Genomic DNA, 15,073 nt, shown 5'->3' on the forward strand with positions numbered 1-15,073 from the left:
TAAACCCTTTTAGTATGTTTGAATGACTTAATGCTATGAATCAGTAATGTTTTTAAAAGAAATTTTTGGACTCGAAATTTGGGATGTTACACCTGAGACCTAGGGTTTTGGGTTGTGGCGGACACCACACTCTGGTACATACTAGTACTGCAACATGGTCACCAAGTAGACCCGGACGTCATTTAACGACATGGTTGCGTCGCAGACACAAAACCATCGCATCGCGGTTGAAGGTTTTTCCCAAAACCTTATTCCTTAAAACACAAAATCCATAAGATGATCGATCCAGAAAATGGGTGTTACAATATGCACCTTTCCACACCTGTATACTTGAGATTGACTCACTACGCTAATGCTCACACTTGTTTCTTTGCTTGTTGTTTTCGCCTTACATCGGTACAAGTAACATTATTTGATGGCTTGGCGAGGATATGGACTTTTGGATAGTTATTTTTAGTATTACTTTAATGATGATACCACTTTGGACTTGTTATTGAGATTTCATTTACATTTGGTTTTAAGAACTTGCTTTGGTGTTGGTTTTATAAACTCTAATTTTGATGGGGTTATTTTTTTAAATAATTTTAAGTAACGTTGGTGATGTTTTCAAATAAAATTAAGACTTTCATTGCTCTATTCTGTTAAATAAGAAAAATTAAGGTGAAAAATCACGACATTACAGTGCACACCCACCTTAGCCCCTATCATTCATTGTTTTGGAATCAAATTTGTATATATAAATATGCATTTCGCACCTATTGACTTGCACTTGAGCAAAACTACATTATTATCGATAGAACTCGTGTAAACTCAAATCACCTAAAATGTTTAAGTACACTTAAGTCAGCAACGTAATCAACATAGAGCTTAATTGGCCCTAAACATTTTGAGCTTGGGTAATACAAATTAAAGTCTATAAATGTAACAAAAAATAATGTAAAAATATCATTTATTTCACACCAATGGAAAACGTTGTTGCAATTAATTAAAGATCATACAAACAAACGAAATTACAATTAGAAAGATTCTTCGACACAAATTATACATGGACCAATATATGTAATTAAAAACAAGATAATGGGTTTATAATGATCAAGTAAATAAATAAAAGGGCCGGGTTGGAGGGTTACATTCATTTGGGGATTTTTGTTTTTTCTCTCATTAGTTTACATTTATTCGAATGTTTTTTTCTGCAATCAACCAAATTAAATATTATTAAAATATATTCAAATTCATTGCTTATGAATTTCACCAACCATCCGTTAATTAACAATTATAGAAAAAAACAAATGATCAACCACTTCCTCATAAATTAAATCAGTATGTATGTTATTACTTATCCTTATATGATTTAGAACCAAGCTATAATTATGCATAACAAAATCCATATAAAGAAAAATGTATAATATTGAAAGGTCTTATAAATTATGGACTAGTGTCATGTGAGTGAAGAAACATGAACTACTTACAAAATGAAGAAAGCTTCTCCTTCAAATCTACTTCTTCTTCCAAAGCCGGGCTTTTTTCCGATGACGAAGAAGGCGGTGTTTTTGAATTATCTCTGCCACCACAACCATCCTTGATCACTAAAACCAATGACGATATTCATGAAAAAGAAGAGGAATTCGAATTTTGCTCCTCACTGAATTCATCTTCTACCCTTGTCAACTTTCCCGTTTCCACTTTCCACCATCCCAAGCCAGCCACAATCACCTCCTCCACTACTGCAGACATCCATATTGAAAATCATTATCATTTCAAATATCATAAAAAGATTAATAGTTTATTTAGTATAAATCATGGATGCATGATTCGAAGCCCACGATGTCATCAAGGCCAAGAAGTAACACGGTTGCGGATATTTGATAAAACTCAACGGTAAAACATATTTTCCTTTATATTTAAAATATATCATTCGATTCATTTTTCTTAATTTTAAAGAAAAGACTTGCCTGGTTTTCCATGCACTACTTACATGCATAATCAAAAAGCTGTTTTGTTTTAATTTTTAAAGCAATTCAACAAGGTTTAGTGGCATAAGGAAAATCATGGTGAAACTAACATCCATCAAGACCATTTTACGAGATACAAAATCCCGATCACTTCAGCAGTCACCGACAGACAAAGTCAACAAGAAGATTCCCATGGACAGCAAACCAAATAAATTAGACATTCAAAGAGACTCTAGCCATATGGTCAACAAAAATAACAAGAACCGAAACAAGCAAGAGGAGAAATTATCAAAAAGTGGTTTTAATAAGATGTTTGGTGGGTTTATGAAGAATATAGGCATACGTCGAAGGTCGAAACACGTGGGTAGTAAAAGTTGTCCAGTCTCAATCAAATCTTCACCAATGCATGATAATGATGTTCGGAATACTTGTGATGAACGAAGGAGTTCGTTTTACTCGAAAGATCATTCCATTCAGGGAGCTATTGCTCACTGCAAAAAATCTTTCGGAAAATGAACATATGCTTTTATTATTGCATGCATTTTTATTCCTATATGAATTTCTCCCTCCTTTGTATTAAGTTTTTCCAAAAGTCGTAAGGATTCGATTTCCAATCCAATCTATGGCTATTGTTAATCCAACTGTACGGTTGTAAGGTTATCCCCTCCAATCTAGTTTTTTCTGTAAATTTCCAAAAATAAGTTTTGGATCACAAACAATGGCCTATAGTTTGATGGTTATCATCCTTTTTGACATAACACAAGAAATCAAACATGGTTAACAACCAGATATCAAAACCATCCACCATCTTCCCGTCCCACCATCTATCATCGATCCTAAGATATCAGTAACAGGTGGGGGGGGGGGGGGGGGGGTGGGGTGGTGATAGGTGGTGGAAAGATGATTCCAGCCCCGAAAAATGGTGGTTGTAACGCAGCAGAGCCACGGAAAGTTATGGTCGTAGCAGATCCAACCCGTGAATCAGCAGCTGCTCTCCGCTATGTTCTATCTCATGTAGTATTCGAGAATGACACATTGTATCTTCTTCACGTTGAGAATCCAACCTTTTGGAAGAATAGAATTCCAGGTTTTATGAACCAATCATCACCATCTTCAACAACCCCTTCCTGTAATGAAGGCATAAATGGCCATTGGGGTGGTGGTGGTTGCATCGGAGGAAATGTTGACTTTCTTGATCAAATGAAGGATGCATGTGAAAGCACGCACCCAAAGATGAAGGTGAAGGTGATAAAGGTTGAAATGGGTGCTATGGAAAAAGCTAACGTGATTTTATCACAGACGAATGTGCATGGAATTGATCTTCTTGTTGTAGGAAAGCGTCAGAGCCTATCTACCGCAATACTATGGTGAGTTCTTTATTCCATAATCTGTCGTTAAAAAGGTGAAGATATATCTAGATATATATATCGTGATAATCCTTATATATATGAATCAAGAATGATCATAATATTGATTTCAAAAAAAAAAAAAAAAAAAAAAAAAAAAAAAAAAAAAAAACAACGTTTAATTTCGACCTAAAAGTCAAATTGCTCATCTCTCATGGTGAAATATTTGGTTACAGGCAAGGGAGGAATGGGACAATAAGAGGAGAATTAGCAGAGTATTTGGTAGAGAACTGCAAATGCACCTGCGTTGCAGTGCAGAAAAAGGGTCTAACAGGAGGCTACCTTCTCCATACCAAAACCCATAGAAATTATTGGCTCTTAGCATAAAGGGCCAAGAACTTTGTGATTTGATCACTTGTCTCTTATTAGTTCTCCCTCCATTTCATAAAACAAAGTACATAGAATCTAACTTTTGAGGACACACTCGGCTCTTCAAAATCCAAAACTGACACGAATTGTTTAAGCTTCACCATATATATACATGAAAACATCAATTCGAAAGAAGGAAATGTTATGTTTTACTTGTAATTTCAAAAGTTCAACAAACATACAAGGAGAAAGAACATTGGCCAAATGGTTAAGAACTATAAGAGCAAATCTCACACCATAATCATTTTGAATCCAAGGTCCGTGATTAGATGAGTTTTGTGGCGATTTTTATCATTTAGCGTAAACTATACTTGTTAGATTTTGGGGTCTTAAGAATATCAATATATTTGGATATTTCTTGGATTGTGATTGCAATCATTTTCCAAAATCTGTGATTTCGACCCTATAGCATGGGGTATCACGAAATAAGATTTGGAATAATCCAAAGAATTTCAATTTAAAAGTCATGCCACTTCTAAATTAGAAACAGAGAAAAGTATCTTGATGTTTTGTGTTCTTGAAAGATAGAACAAATCAATATATGATTTTCATATATGTAAGTTCCAACCCTTTTTTTGGAACCAGAAAAAATTCTTATGTTAGAGGGAAAAGTAGTTAAACGGAAGTTGCCTCCTTTTGGCACCAAAAATCGTTGGTTATTAAGACAACCAACTCATGACATCATCATGATATAACTAAAGGTTTTGGCGGGAAAATGCATGGCAGGAGTCATGATATAATCATGATATCGTCGTCAAGGGCTCTGCCCATTGGACCCCGCTAAGGGCGCTGCCCCCTAGACCCTGCCAGGGGCGCAACCCTTGGAACCCTACACCCAGGGGCGTTGCCTCCGAAACCCCGTATTCTCGAGTTCACATTTATCACTCTGAATATGCACCTTACATTTCCTATCTCGGTTAGTAAATGAAGTTCAACCTATCTTATTATTAATAATAATTACACCAAAAATATTTATTACACTAAAATCACCAACAATACTTGCGAATTTAATTCAGTAGCTAACTTAATTTAATGTTGTTTATACTATGTTTACACTCAAAATTTTAGTTGATAAATTTATATTTTTTTTTTACATTAAAAAACAAAATATATTTTATCTACATTAATTCTTATTATTTTATTACAATATTTGTTTATTTAAAAGTAAAAGTGAACAATCACCTCTACAATCATTTGTAATAATATAAAATATGCGTGTGACCATTTTGTTTATTGAGAAATTCTTAGATGGGCTAATGTCATAAAAACCCTCAAGTTTTCAGGGTTTTGTCGGTTTTGCCCAAAGTTGAATTTTATGTCCATTTTTATCCTAACATTTTCCAAAAAATGTTCGGTTTTACCCTTTTACCGGTGATAACAGGTTACCATTATATTAACTTTGCAAAAAAACCCTTAAGTTTATAGTTTTTTTACGTTTTTAACCTTAAGTTATAAATTTTTAACACTTTTACCCTATGTATTTTTTTTTCATATTATACGTATTCAAGCAGAAAAATCATATTTATAAATGAAAAAAATTTAATTAAATATTGTATTTACGTTTTTTAATGTTAATTCTTTATATATATATATATATATATATATATATATATATATATATGTGTGTGTGTGTGTGTGTGTGTGTGTGTGTGTATGGATTTTTTTTTCTTGGATAAACCATTTAAGATGTAAAAAAAACAAATTAATATGTTTTTAGAACTACAAATATTTATTTTTATGTATTTAAAAATATACATATCAATAAAAAAAACTTGTTCATTCATAAACATGTTTATATAAGTATATACATATATTTTTAGAAGTGTAAATATGTATTTTGATATATGTTTTTTTAAAGTATAAATATATTTTTAGAAGTATAGATACATATTAATATATAAAATGTAAAAATATGTATTTATACTTCTAAAAACTATATCTATAAAACACATATTCATAATTCTAAATATATTATTTATCTTTTTAAATGGTATAACCATGCAAAAACACAAACACACACAAACATATATATATATATATATATATATATATATATATATATATATATATAACATTAAAAAAATATAAATACAATATTTAATTAACTATTTTTCGTATATAAATACGATTTTTCTGCATAAATATGTATATTATGAAAAAAATATACTTAGGGTAAAAGTGTAAAAAAAATTATAAACTTAAGGGTAAAAACGCAAAAAAAAATGGTAAACTTAAAGGTTTTTTTGCGAATTTAATATAATGGTAACCTGAAAAACCTGTTATCACCGGTAAAAGAATAAAATCGAACATTTTTTCGAAAATGTTTGGGTAAAAACGGACATAAATTTCAACTTTTGGCAAAACCGACAAAACCTTGTAAACTTGAGGGTTTTTATAACATTAACCCTTCTTAGATAATGTAAGGTCTAGGCAGGAGCTTGGTCTTGGAACTGGACCGAATACAAAGTCGGAATATTGTCCAAACCGACAACTAAATCGAAATGTTTATATATGGTACTAATTCGGCTTGGGTTTTTGGTCCAAAAATGAATTATGACCGAATTGAAGGCTTTTATTTTATATTATTTATCATTTTTCGGATTTGTTATTAGTGTAATGTAGGAAAAAAGAATAGCAGAAATTGTGCACTAAAAATCATACCATAATGGGCATTAGAGAAATATTTTTTACAACATTATGAAATACTATAGGTTTCCAAACATAAACATGTATAATGTTAGATATAAAATCAATAATATTTATGTCGTGATGTAACTAAAATGAATCATTTAGAACAATATATTAATATTTATAAAATATATTATCTAATAAAGTCTTTTAAAAGAACAATTTTGTATCTAGAGACTAGAATTACTCAAGGTTTGTGTTATTGGCCTTTTTAAGGTGTATCAGATTCAGATCCGTAGACCATAGTTAAGAATCAAATGGCCCATTATAAACATGCCAGCTAAGATATATATATATATATATATATATATATATATATATATATATATATATATATATATATATATATATATATATATGGGAAAAGAGAATATACATTACAGCCCCACCTAAGCTTAAGTACTAAACCTCTTGAAAATACATTGTTTTACTATATAAAGATTACGGTTAATGGATTCATAGTTAATACTTCAAGATGTAAATTCAAGATCGACACAATAGGGTTTAGGGTTTAGGGTTTAGGTTTAGGGTTTAGGGTTTATGGTTTAGATTTAGGGTTTACGGTTTAGGTTTAGGGTTTAGGGTTAGCGTTTAGGGTTTAGGGTTTAGGGTTTAGGGTTTAGGTTTAGGGTTTAGGGTTTAAATTTAGGGTTTAGGGTTAAGGTTTAGGGTTTAGTAATGTTCACTTGGGTGAAGTAATAAACGATAATTGAGGAAAGAAAACAGAGATGGTAAAACGATAATGAAAGAAAGAAATGTTATGGAGGATGATATATTTACCAAGTGAAACCAAACCGGACATATTTAGCATGTTAAAACGACATATTTTAGAGGTTTAGTACATAAGCTTAGGTGGGGCTGTAATGTATATTCCTTATCCCCTATATATATATATATATATATATATATATATATATATATATATATATAGAAAAGTTCAATAGATAACCATTATTAATCAAGGAACCAAGAAACCAATCCAAAGCATCGGAATTTAAAACGATCAACGGCAAAAGGAATGGTTGTAAACTTTTATAATGGACGCACATGTACCGGATTATAACAAAACTCACTTCCTTTTTTTCATTTAAAATTTTTTTTAGGCCAAGTTTTTTATTGAAAAAAAAACCGAATATACCGTTGTTCACGATTTTTCGTCCTCTTTCCATAGAGATCCATGATGATATATTAAAAACGAAATTTTTTTTTTCGAAAAAAACTCACTTATTTTTCTTAGTTTTTTCAATATTTAAGTTTATTTTTATCAAAAAAAACTAATTATACCAAAAATATTAATTTTTTATACTCTATTAATAAACATCAACACCGATTAAAAAAAAAAAAAAAAAACTGGAACAGTGTAGATTCACACTGTGAATCTAAACTGTAAATATTTAAATTTTTAACATTCACAATATGAAAAATCTCGAACAATTAAGATTCACATTGTGAATCTGAATTACTATTATGCACACTGTGAATCTGAGAAGGTTCACAAAAAAAAAAAAAAAAAAAAAAAAAAAAAAAAAAAACTCGATCAGTGTAGATTCACACTGTGAATCTAAAGTGTAAATATTTCAAATTTTAACATTCACAATGTGAAAAAGCTCCGATCAGTTCAGATTCACACTATGAATCTGACTTATTGAGGAGGTTCATAATATGAATCTAAACAGGTTCACAATATGAATCTCAACAGATTCACAATGTGAATCTGAACTGAAATATCGTTTTTTTTTTATAACATGATTATGAATCTATGTTTAAAAAGTACAAAAAATATGAATTTTGATATATTTATTAATTTTTTTCTATAAAAAATAGACCTTAACTTTTTTCATCAAAGAAAATGAAGTGGGTTTTTTTCGGAAAAAAAAAAGTTTGTTTTTTATATATCATCATGGATCTCTATGGAAAGATGACGTAAAATCGTGAACAACGGTATATTCGGTTTTTTTTTTATAAAAAAACATGGCCTAAAAAAAATTTAAACAAAAAAAAGTGGTGGGTTTTTTTGTAAAGGGTGGATTTTTTGGTATAATCCGGTGTGTGCGTCCAATGTAAAAGTGTACATCTATTTCCTTGGCCGTTGATCGTTATGATTTCCGACGCTCACGATTGGTTCCTTGGTTAATTATGGTTCTCTATTGACCTCACCCTATATATATATATATATATATATATATATATATATATATATATATATATATATACTAGTGGGGTACCCACGCGATGCAGTGGGCGGCTAATGCAGGGACAATGAATAGTTTATTCTGCCATAGGATTTCTTTTCGGCGATTAATTTTCATTTTGTAGGGCTTGAATAGTTTTTTAAGTGTCAAGTATATTCCTTTCGAATCTCAAAATGCTTTCCTGGACTCAAAGTACATAACCAAATATTAGAAACCTGAATATTAAGGGTTTGGGGTTCTTGATTTTAGTTAGGTATTCATAAATGTCGATGGTGACATGATTTTTCTGTGGGAACAATTATGAAGTTCATTTTGCAATTGTCTAATGTTAAAACATAACATCCGAAGAGATGACAAAGAATGAATATTAAAAAAAAAAAAGTTAGTCATGTTGTAATAGGTTCAAATGAAAGTAGAATATTATGATTAGTTTCATGTTATATTTTAAAAAACATGCAATGCATTGGTAAATATCATTTTCCATTCAATTATAAAATCATATTATAAGTGCATATTTGTATTTTATGCAATGCGGTGATTGTATGTAGGACTTAAAAGTATGTGTTTTACCGAATGTCGTAGGTGTATCTAGAGGCCAAAATATTCTCGAAACTATATAATGAATGAAATGTACTTGTGTTTAGGTTAGTTGAATCGTTTTTTTTTAATCTACAAATGAAATAACATAAATATATTTCTATGAATCTATATCATTACTATTTAGTTTATTATAATAATATAAAGTTTTAGTGATATACAAAATTGTAGAATTAATTTGTAATATTATTAAGAAACTATGTTTTAAAAAAGACTTTATAGATAAATATTAAATTTTATCGTATATATTTATTCTTTAATATTTATTCTTTAAGTAGAAAAAGAATTAAAAATATATATGCCATTTAGTATGCATTTGAAGAAAAAATCGTTCTCAAGAAAAATTTGGATTTAATGGTTAGCACTGTAGGTTTTGTTTTAATAATTGAAACTTTATAAAAACTAACATATTAATGAAACTATTAAAAACTAACTAATTATAATAATATGAATATTTTATTAAAATAAATTTTGTTTGATACTAAACAATATATTGAACTATATTATTTGTTTTGCTTTTTTAAAATTTTTAAAACATATGCAGATGAAAAATTAATAATTTCACTAATTAAGTATTTTCATTCGTTACCAAACTCACATTATTTGTTTCTAATGAAATTTTGATTTAAGACACAAATATATTATATATGTTTCTTCCTATGATATACTCCCTCCGTCCCAATATTATTGTCTACGGACAAAAAACACACATATTAAGAAAAACATTAATTACCACTAACTTTATTTAATAAAATGACAGTTTTGTCCTTACTTTGCATTTAATATTCCATTAAATGCTTAGTTGGTTAAGTAATAATGAGGATGTATTTTGGTAAAAATGTTATTTATTTTTAGAAGTAGACTATTATTTTGGAACAAACCAAAAAGAAAAGATGGACTATAATTTTAGGACGGAGGGAGTATATAATTACAAAAAGAATATTACAACTAAATGTTTAATTTTAAGCAGTTAATTAAATGTTTAAATTTAAGCTATTATTTGAATAATTTTTTTTTGAACGGCAGGCATGATATAAAATTGAAAGCTAGCCAGGGGTTAGAGAAACAAAAGGAAGAAATACAAAAGGAAAACAAAACAGAAACAGAACATGAAAACTGGAACAAAAGAAAACTACAACTTTCTATAGCATTCCAAAACCGGGTCAGAACACCAATCGTACCAACTTAAATTTTGACCTCTCCTCTTCCGAGCATTTATCCATAGATGAGACAGAGCTTGTACCTCAAATGCCAACACCGTGTGTGATTTTGCGTTAGGACCATGAGCCTTAGCATTCCTATATCTCCAGATTACCCACATGAATACTAGCATTATAGCTTCATGAATCACCAGCAGCCTTTGATGACCACCAATCCTTAATTTACAGTCTAGCAAGTCTCGACATGAGCTATGAGAGCAATCCAATAGTCGCCACCATTTACACACTTGTAGCCATACTTCACTTGAGACCGGGCAACCCACAAAAATATGATCCACAGATTCTGGAGCCGCGTTACACATCTTACACAGGTTTGTAGAGCTGATACCAAATTTGAAAAGATTGTCCATGGATGGAAGTTTGCCCTTACCAGCTCTCCAAGCAAGAATGTTTATCTTCCCTGGTACGAGTGGGTTCCAGGTCCAGTTTCCATCACTATAGGGAAGGATAATATTGTCAATATGGGATCTCAACGATGAAACAGTGAACAACCCAGAAGGATCAAGTGACCAGGCCCATTTTTGTGAGCCATTCGCGTTTGACACATGTTGGAAATGGTTCAAAAAAGACACCTGATCTTTATCTAGTGATTTTGGGATATTGACAATTGTACCCCAGCAACCACTTCGCCTTTTTGCTGCCGTCGGCCTAGACAAGCCACCATCAGGACCGTGTATGGACTTAATCACTACCGCCCAATTGCTGTCAGGAAAATTCTTCAATCTCCACCACCATTTCCCCAACAATGCTATATTTTGCGCCTTTAAACTACCGATTCCGAGCCCGCCTCTATCTTTTGCTGCAAGAATTTTGTCCCAAGCTATCCATGCCATTTTCCTTGTTTCCATGGAGCCACCCCAAAAGAACTTCATACGGATCTGTTCAAGTGTTTTTATAACCTTCATGGGCGCCTTGTAAATCGAAAAATAGAAGGATCCTAGACTGCTCAACACTGCTTTGCATAGATTCAGACGCCCCCCAAAGGATAAAGTGGAAGCTTTCCATCTTGTGAACCTCATCTGAAATCTTTCAATGATTTGTCTCTAATGTGTTGTTCTTGCCATAGAGACGCCTACAGGGAGGCCTAAATAAGTAAAAGGTAGAGAGCCAATTGGACAACTGAAACTACGAGCCAACGTCTCCAGCTCACAATTATGGGTACCAAACCCGTACAGTTTACATTTGGACAAATTTATCTTTAAACCTGATGACAACTCGAAACATCTTAAAATTCTGATCAGGTTCTTTAAGTTCTCCGGTAACCACATACCCATGAATACTACATCGTCCGCATACTGCAAGTGAGAAATGACTGGACCGTGGCGGGGTAATTGTATGCCTTCGAAAATGCCATTCTCTTTTGCCGATTCCATTGCAATATGGAGGCCTTCTGCTGCAATGATAAATAGAAAAGGGGATAAGGGATCGCCCTGCCTTACCCCTCGCTCCATGCAAAATTCTGAAGTTGCTGAGCCATTGAGAAGCACCGACGCCCTAACTGACGATAAACATCCTTGAATCCATGTTCGCTGTTTAGACCCAAAGTGCATTAATTGCAGAATTGAGTCTAGATACCCCCAACTCAGACTATCAAAGGCCTTCTCGAAATCCACTTTAAAAGTGAAAGCTTTCCTTTTATTTTTCTTTATCCAGCTAATTATTTCGTTTAGGATGAGGGGCCCATCAAGAATGTGTCGATTCTTAATGAAAGCTGTCTGAGTCTCACTAACTACCAGATGTACCACCTTTTTTAATCTCTCAGCTAGAACCTTTGATATTGTTTTGTACAAGCATCCAATTAGACTTATGGGGCGAAAGTCATTAATTGTTATTGGATCTTGAACTTTTGGGATAAGGGTGATAAAGGATGAATTGCAGCCTTTATCAATATGCCCGGTAGCTTCAAAATGCTTCACTGCTAGATAGAAATCACCACCAATCACCTCCCAATGTTGTTTTAGAAAGGAAAACGAAAATCCATCAGGCCCTGTCCGAACCACATGCCCATATGGCCGCTTTAATTTCGTCCAACGAGAAAGGGTCCTCTAAATGCTTAGCCACCTGTGGGGGAAGCTTCTTAAACTTTGGGGTGATAAACTTAGGTCTTGATTTATTTGGCTCAGCAAATCTTCCAGCAAAATGTTTAAATACCACCTCTTTGATTGCAGCAGGGTCGCTTATCCAGAATCCATTATCCTTAATACCATTTATCCTCTGCATTCTTTGATGCTTATTTATCAGACCATGAAAAAAAGCACTATTTTCATCCCCCTCTATAGCCCATTTGGTTCGAGATTTTTGTTTTAAATCTTCAATGCGCCTGGCTTCGTTTTCCATGATTTTTTGGTAGGCATTTTGTCGATCTCTAAGAAGTTCTTCGCTGATCTGGCCCGTCTCAGCCAAGAGATCTATACCATTGATCTTGCTCGTAAGTTCAACCTGCTCTCTTCGAGATTTTTCTATAGTTTCTTTCCTCCATGATTTGATATGTTCTTTTAGATTCCTTAGCTTACCTGCAACAAGGGATAGAGGAGATATATGCAGGCGAGAGTTGGAAGACCTGCTAAATGACCACCCGTTTCTTAGAACCCCCTCAAAACATGGGTCTTTCAACCAAGAATTAAAAAACCTGAATGGGGATGGACCGAAATCAAGCTGATTGGAGGATAAGAGTATTGCACAGTGATCAGAGTGCACTCTTGGCAATGCTGTGACACTAAGGTTTGGCCATGAGTCGAAAACATTGGATGAGACAAGGTATCTGTCGAGTTTGCTATGTTTATCACCAGCTTTGCTCATGTAAGTAAATCTTCTACCCCCCATTTTAACTTCCAGCAGTCCACTAGAGTGTATAAAATTGTTGAAATAAATGCACTATTATGGCAGAATACAGAACCTAGTCTTTCTTCAGGCAGGCGAACAACATTGAAATCACCGAAAACGAACCAACAGGATTCACTATCTGAGTTTATGAGGTCGGACAACTTACTCCACAGAATCCTTTTCTTTGCTGGTTCTTGTGGAGCATAAACATTGACAAAGCAAACTTTTTTCCTAAGTCTAAGCCACATACCCCTGATGACAAGAAAACCTTCCCCTTTAATAGAATCGGTGACATTGAATAAGGAAGGGTCCCATATGGAAGCAATTCCACCAGATAGCCCTATAGGATCAATGACCTCACATTGGAAACTTGGTGAACCCCAAATTTGTCTATCAAGATTCCCTTTAACCTCTATGGATTTAGTTTCCTGCAGCCCAACAAAGAATGAACGATTTTGGATCCGAGAGTCTCTAAGCCAGCACCTTTTTATTTCGCACCCAATTCCACGAATATTATTGGAGAAGATATTCATTGATCTACAATTGTCACGCCTCGGGTTTTAATCATCTTCTTTAGTTGTTCCGCTTGATTTCCAACCTGGAATCCAACTGATTCTCCTACCGCAATTGTTTTGGCAACTTCCAAGGATGTAACATTCGAATCCACAGGCTGTGTTTGCGAGAAATTTTGCTGCAAGGCACAAGTACCCATGGACGGAAGCTCCTGCGATTGAGATGCGCCATTGGGGATATATAGAGGGGATTTCGATATGAGGGAGGAGACGTTGCGAGAATTCTGAATCACAGGGGAGGATATTTTATTGTTTCCACTGGGCTTCTCTACAGTGAAGGATGCGTTTGAGTGGGAAGGGGCTTTATTTAGGTCCAGCGAAGCATTGGGCTGAGGGGATTTACTCAAAGAAGGAGATTGGGCCCTCCTTATAATATGGCCCAATGGAGATGCCCAACCCGGATGACCATGTGACGGTACCGCTTCTCTTCGACATTCCCCAGAGTTGGACGGAGGAAAAGACTCCTCGACAACTGAGTCCAAGATTTTGGCATGCGACGCTTCCCCTACCCCATCATGTTGTCGAGACCGGTGTGACTTCGCCGGAGAGGATTCCGGTGACCTAATGCCCTCTTCCGATTGGGCAGGAACTTCACTATTGAGACTTTCGTTTTCTCCAGTGCTACCTTCATCCCACCACGACATCTTCTGGTAAAAGTCATAGCTTTAGGGATTCAAAGATATCTTCCATGATAGTGATCTGATAGGGCATTCCATCCACCGTAATTGTAATTGAGGAGCTGATGATACCAGGGTAGGATGTGAGGATTCCCACCCTCCCAAAAGCCAAATTTGGAGAGTCTGTACTACATTCGTCTGGGATAACCACTGATCCCCAAGTATTCGCAATGATGCTAAAAGCTTCTTCACACCATGCGTGTTGGGGCACTCCCTGAATGATGAGAGAAGCGATTCGTTCATTGAAGTTGAATTCCGCTGACCATTCAGAGAGATTTTTGAACCATGGTTGCCATATTTCTTCCATTGTTTAAGAAATCTTCCTTATCTTTTATATTATCAAACTCTAAAAGCATTTTAAGGCCCCCCGGATATCTTAATTGAATCATTGGGCATCCTTCAACTTCCTGGAAAGCTTTTACATTCATAAGTGCTTGGAAGTTTTCTACTTCTCCCACCAAGGTGTTTTCCATGCATTCTATTGCTCCAGAATGAGATACCATCTTTATGATTTTTCTTGGTGTTTTTGACCCTTCAATCCCTGTGATCCTTTTCCCTGATCCATCATTGACAGTTG

At 33.7% G+C, this 15,073-nt stretch overlaps 2 protein-coding genes and 1 long non-coding RNA gene across 3 annotated transcripts; 2 read left to right on the plus strand and 1 right to left on the minus strand.

Annotated features, from left to right (window-relative positions):
* Window positions 1–1,365: 1,365 nt before the first annotated feature.
* Window positions 1,366–2,692, plus strand: LOC145138549 (uncharacterized). Its single transcript, XR_013721589.1, has 2 exons — window positions 1,366–1,878; window positions 2,015–2,692. It is a non-coding gene; the product is annotated as an uncharacterized LOC145138549 (long non-coding RNA).
* A 144-nt stretch (window positions 2,693–2,836) lies between these two features.
* On the plus strand, window positions 2,837–4,007 carry LOC145138894 (Adenine nucleotide alpha hydrolases-like superfamily protein). The gene is made up of 2 exons (XM_079072903.1): window positions 2,837–3,319; window positions 3,535–4,007. The coding sequence occupies exons 1-2, from the start codon at window positions 2,853–2,855 to the stop codon at window positions 3,683–3,685; spliced, it is 618 nt and encodes a 205-aa protein (XP_078929029.1). The 5' UTR covers window positions 2,837–2,852; the 3' UTR covers window positions 3,686–4,007.
* Window positions 4,008–12,404: 8,397 nt separating this feature from the next.
* LOC145139438 (uncharacterized) lies at window positions 12,405–13,223 on the minus strand. Its single transcript, XM_079073259.1, has one exon. It carries the CDS (start codon window positions 13,221–13,223, stop codon window positions 12,405–12,407), a length of 819 nt encoding a protein of 272 aa, XP_078929385.1.
* Between the last annotated feature and the right edge of the window lie 1,850 nt (window positions 13,224–15,073).

Source organism: Lactuca virosa, chromosome 9, assembly GCF_052849685.1.
Source record: "Lactuca virosa cultivar CGN04683 chromosome 9, Lactuca_virosa_CGN04683_v6, whole genome shotgun sequence".
Lineage (NCBI taxonomy): Eukaryota > Viridiplantae > Streptophyta > Magnoliopsida > Asterales > Asteraceae > Lactuca > Lactuca virosa.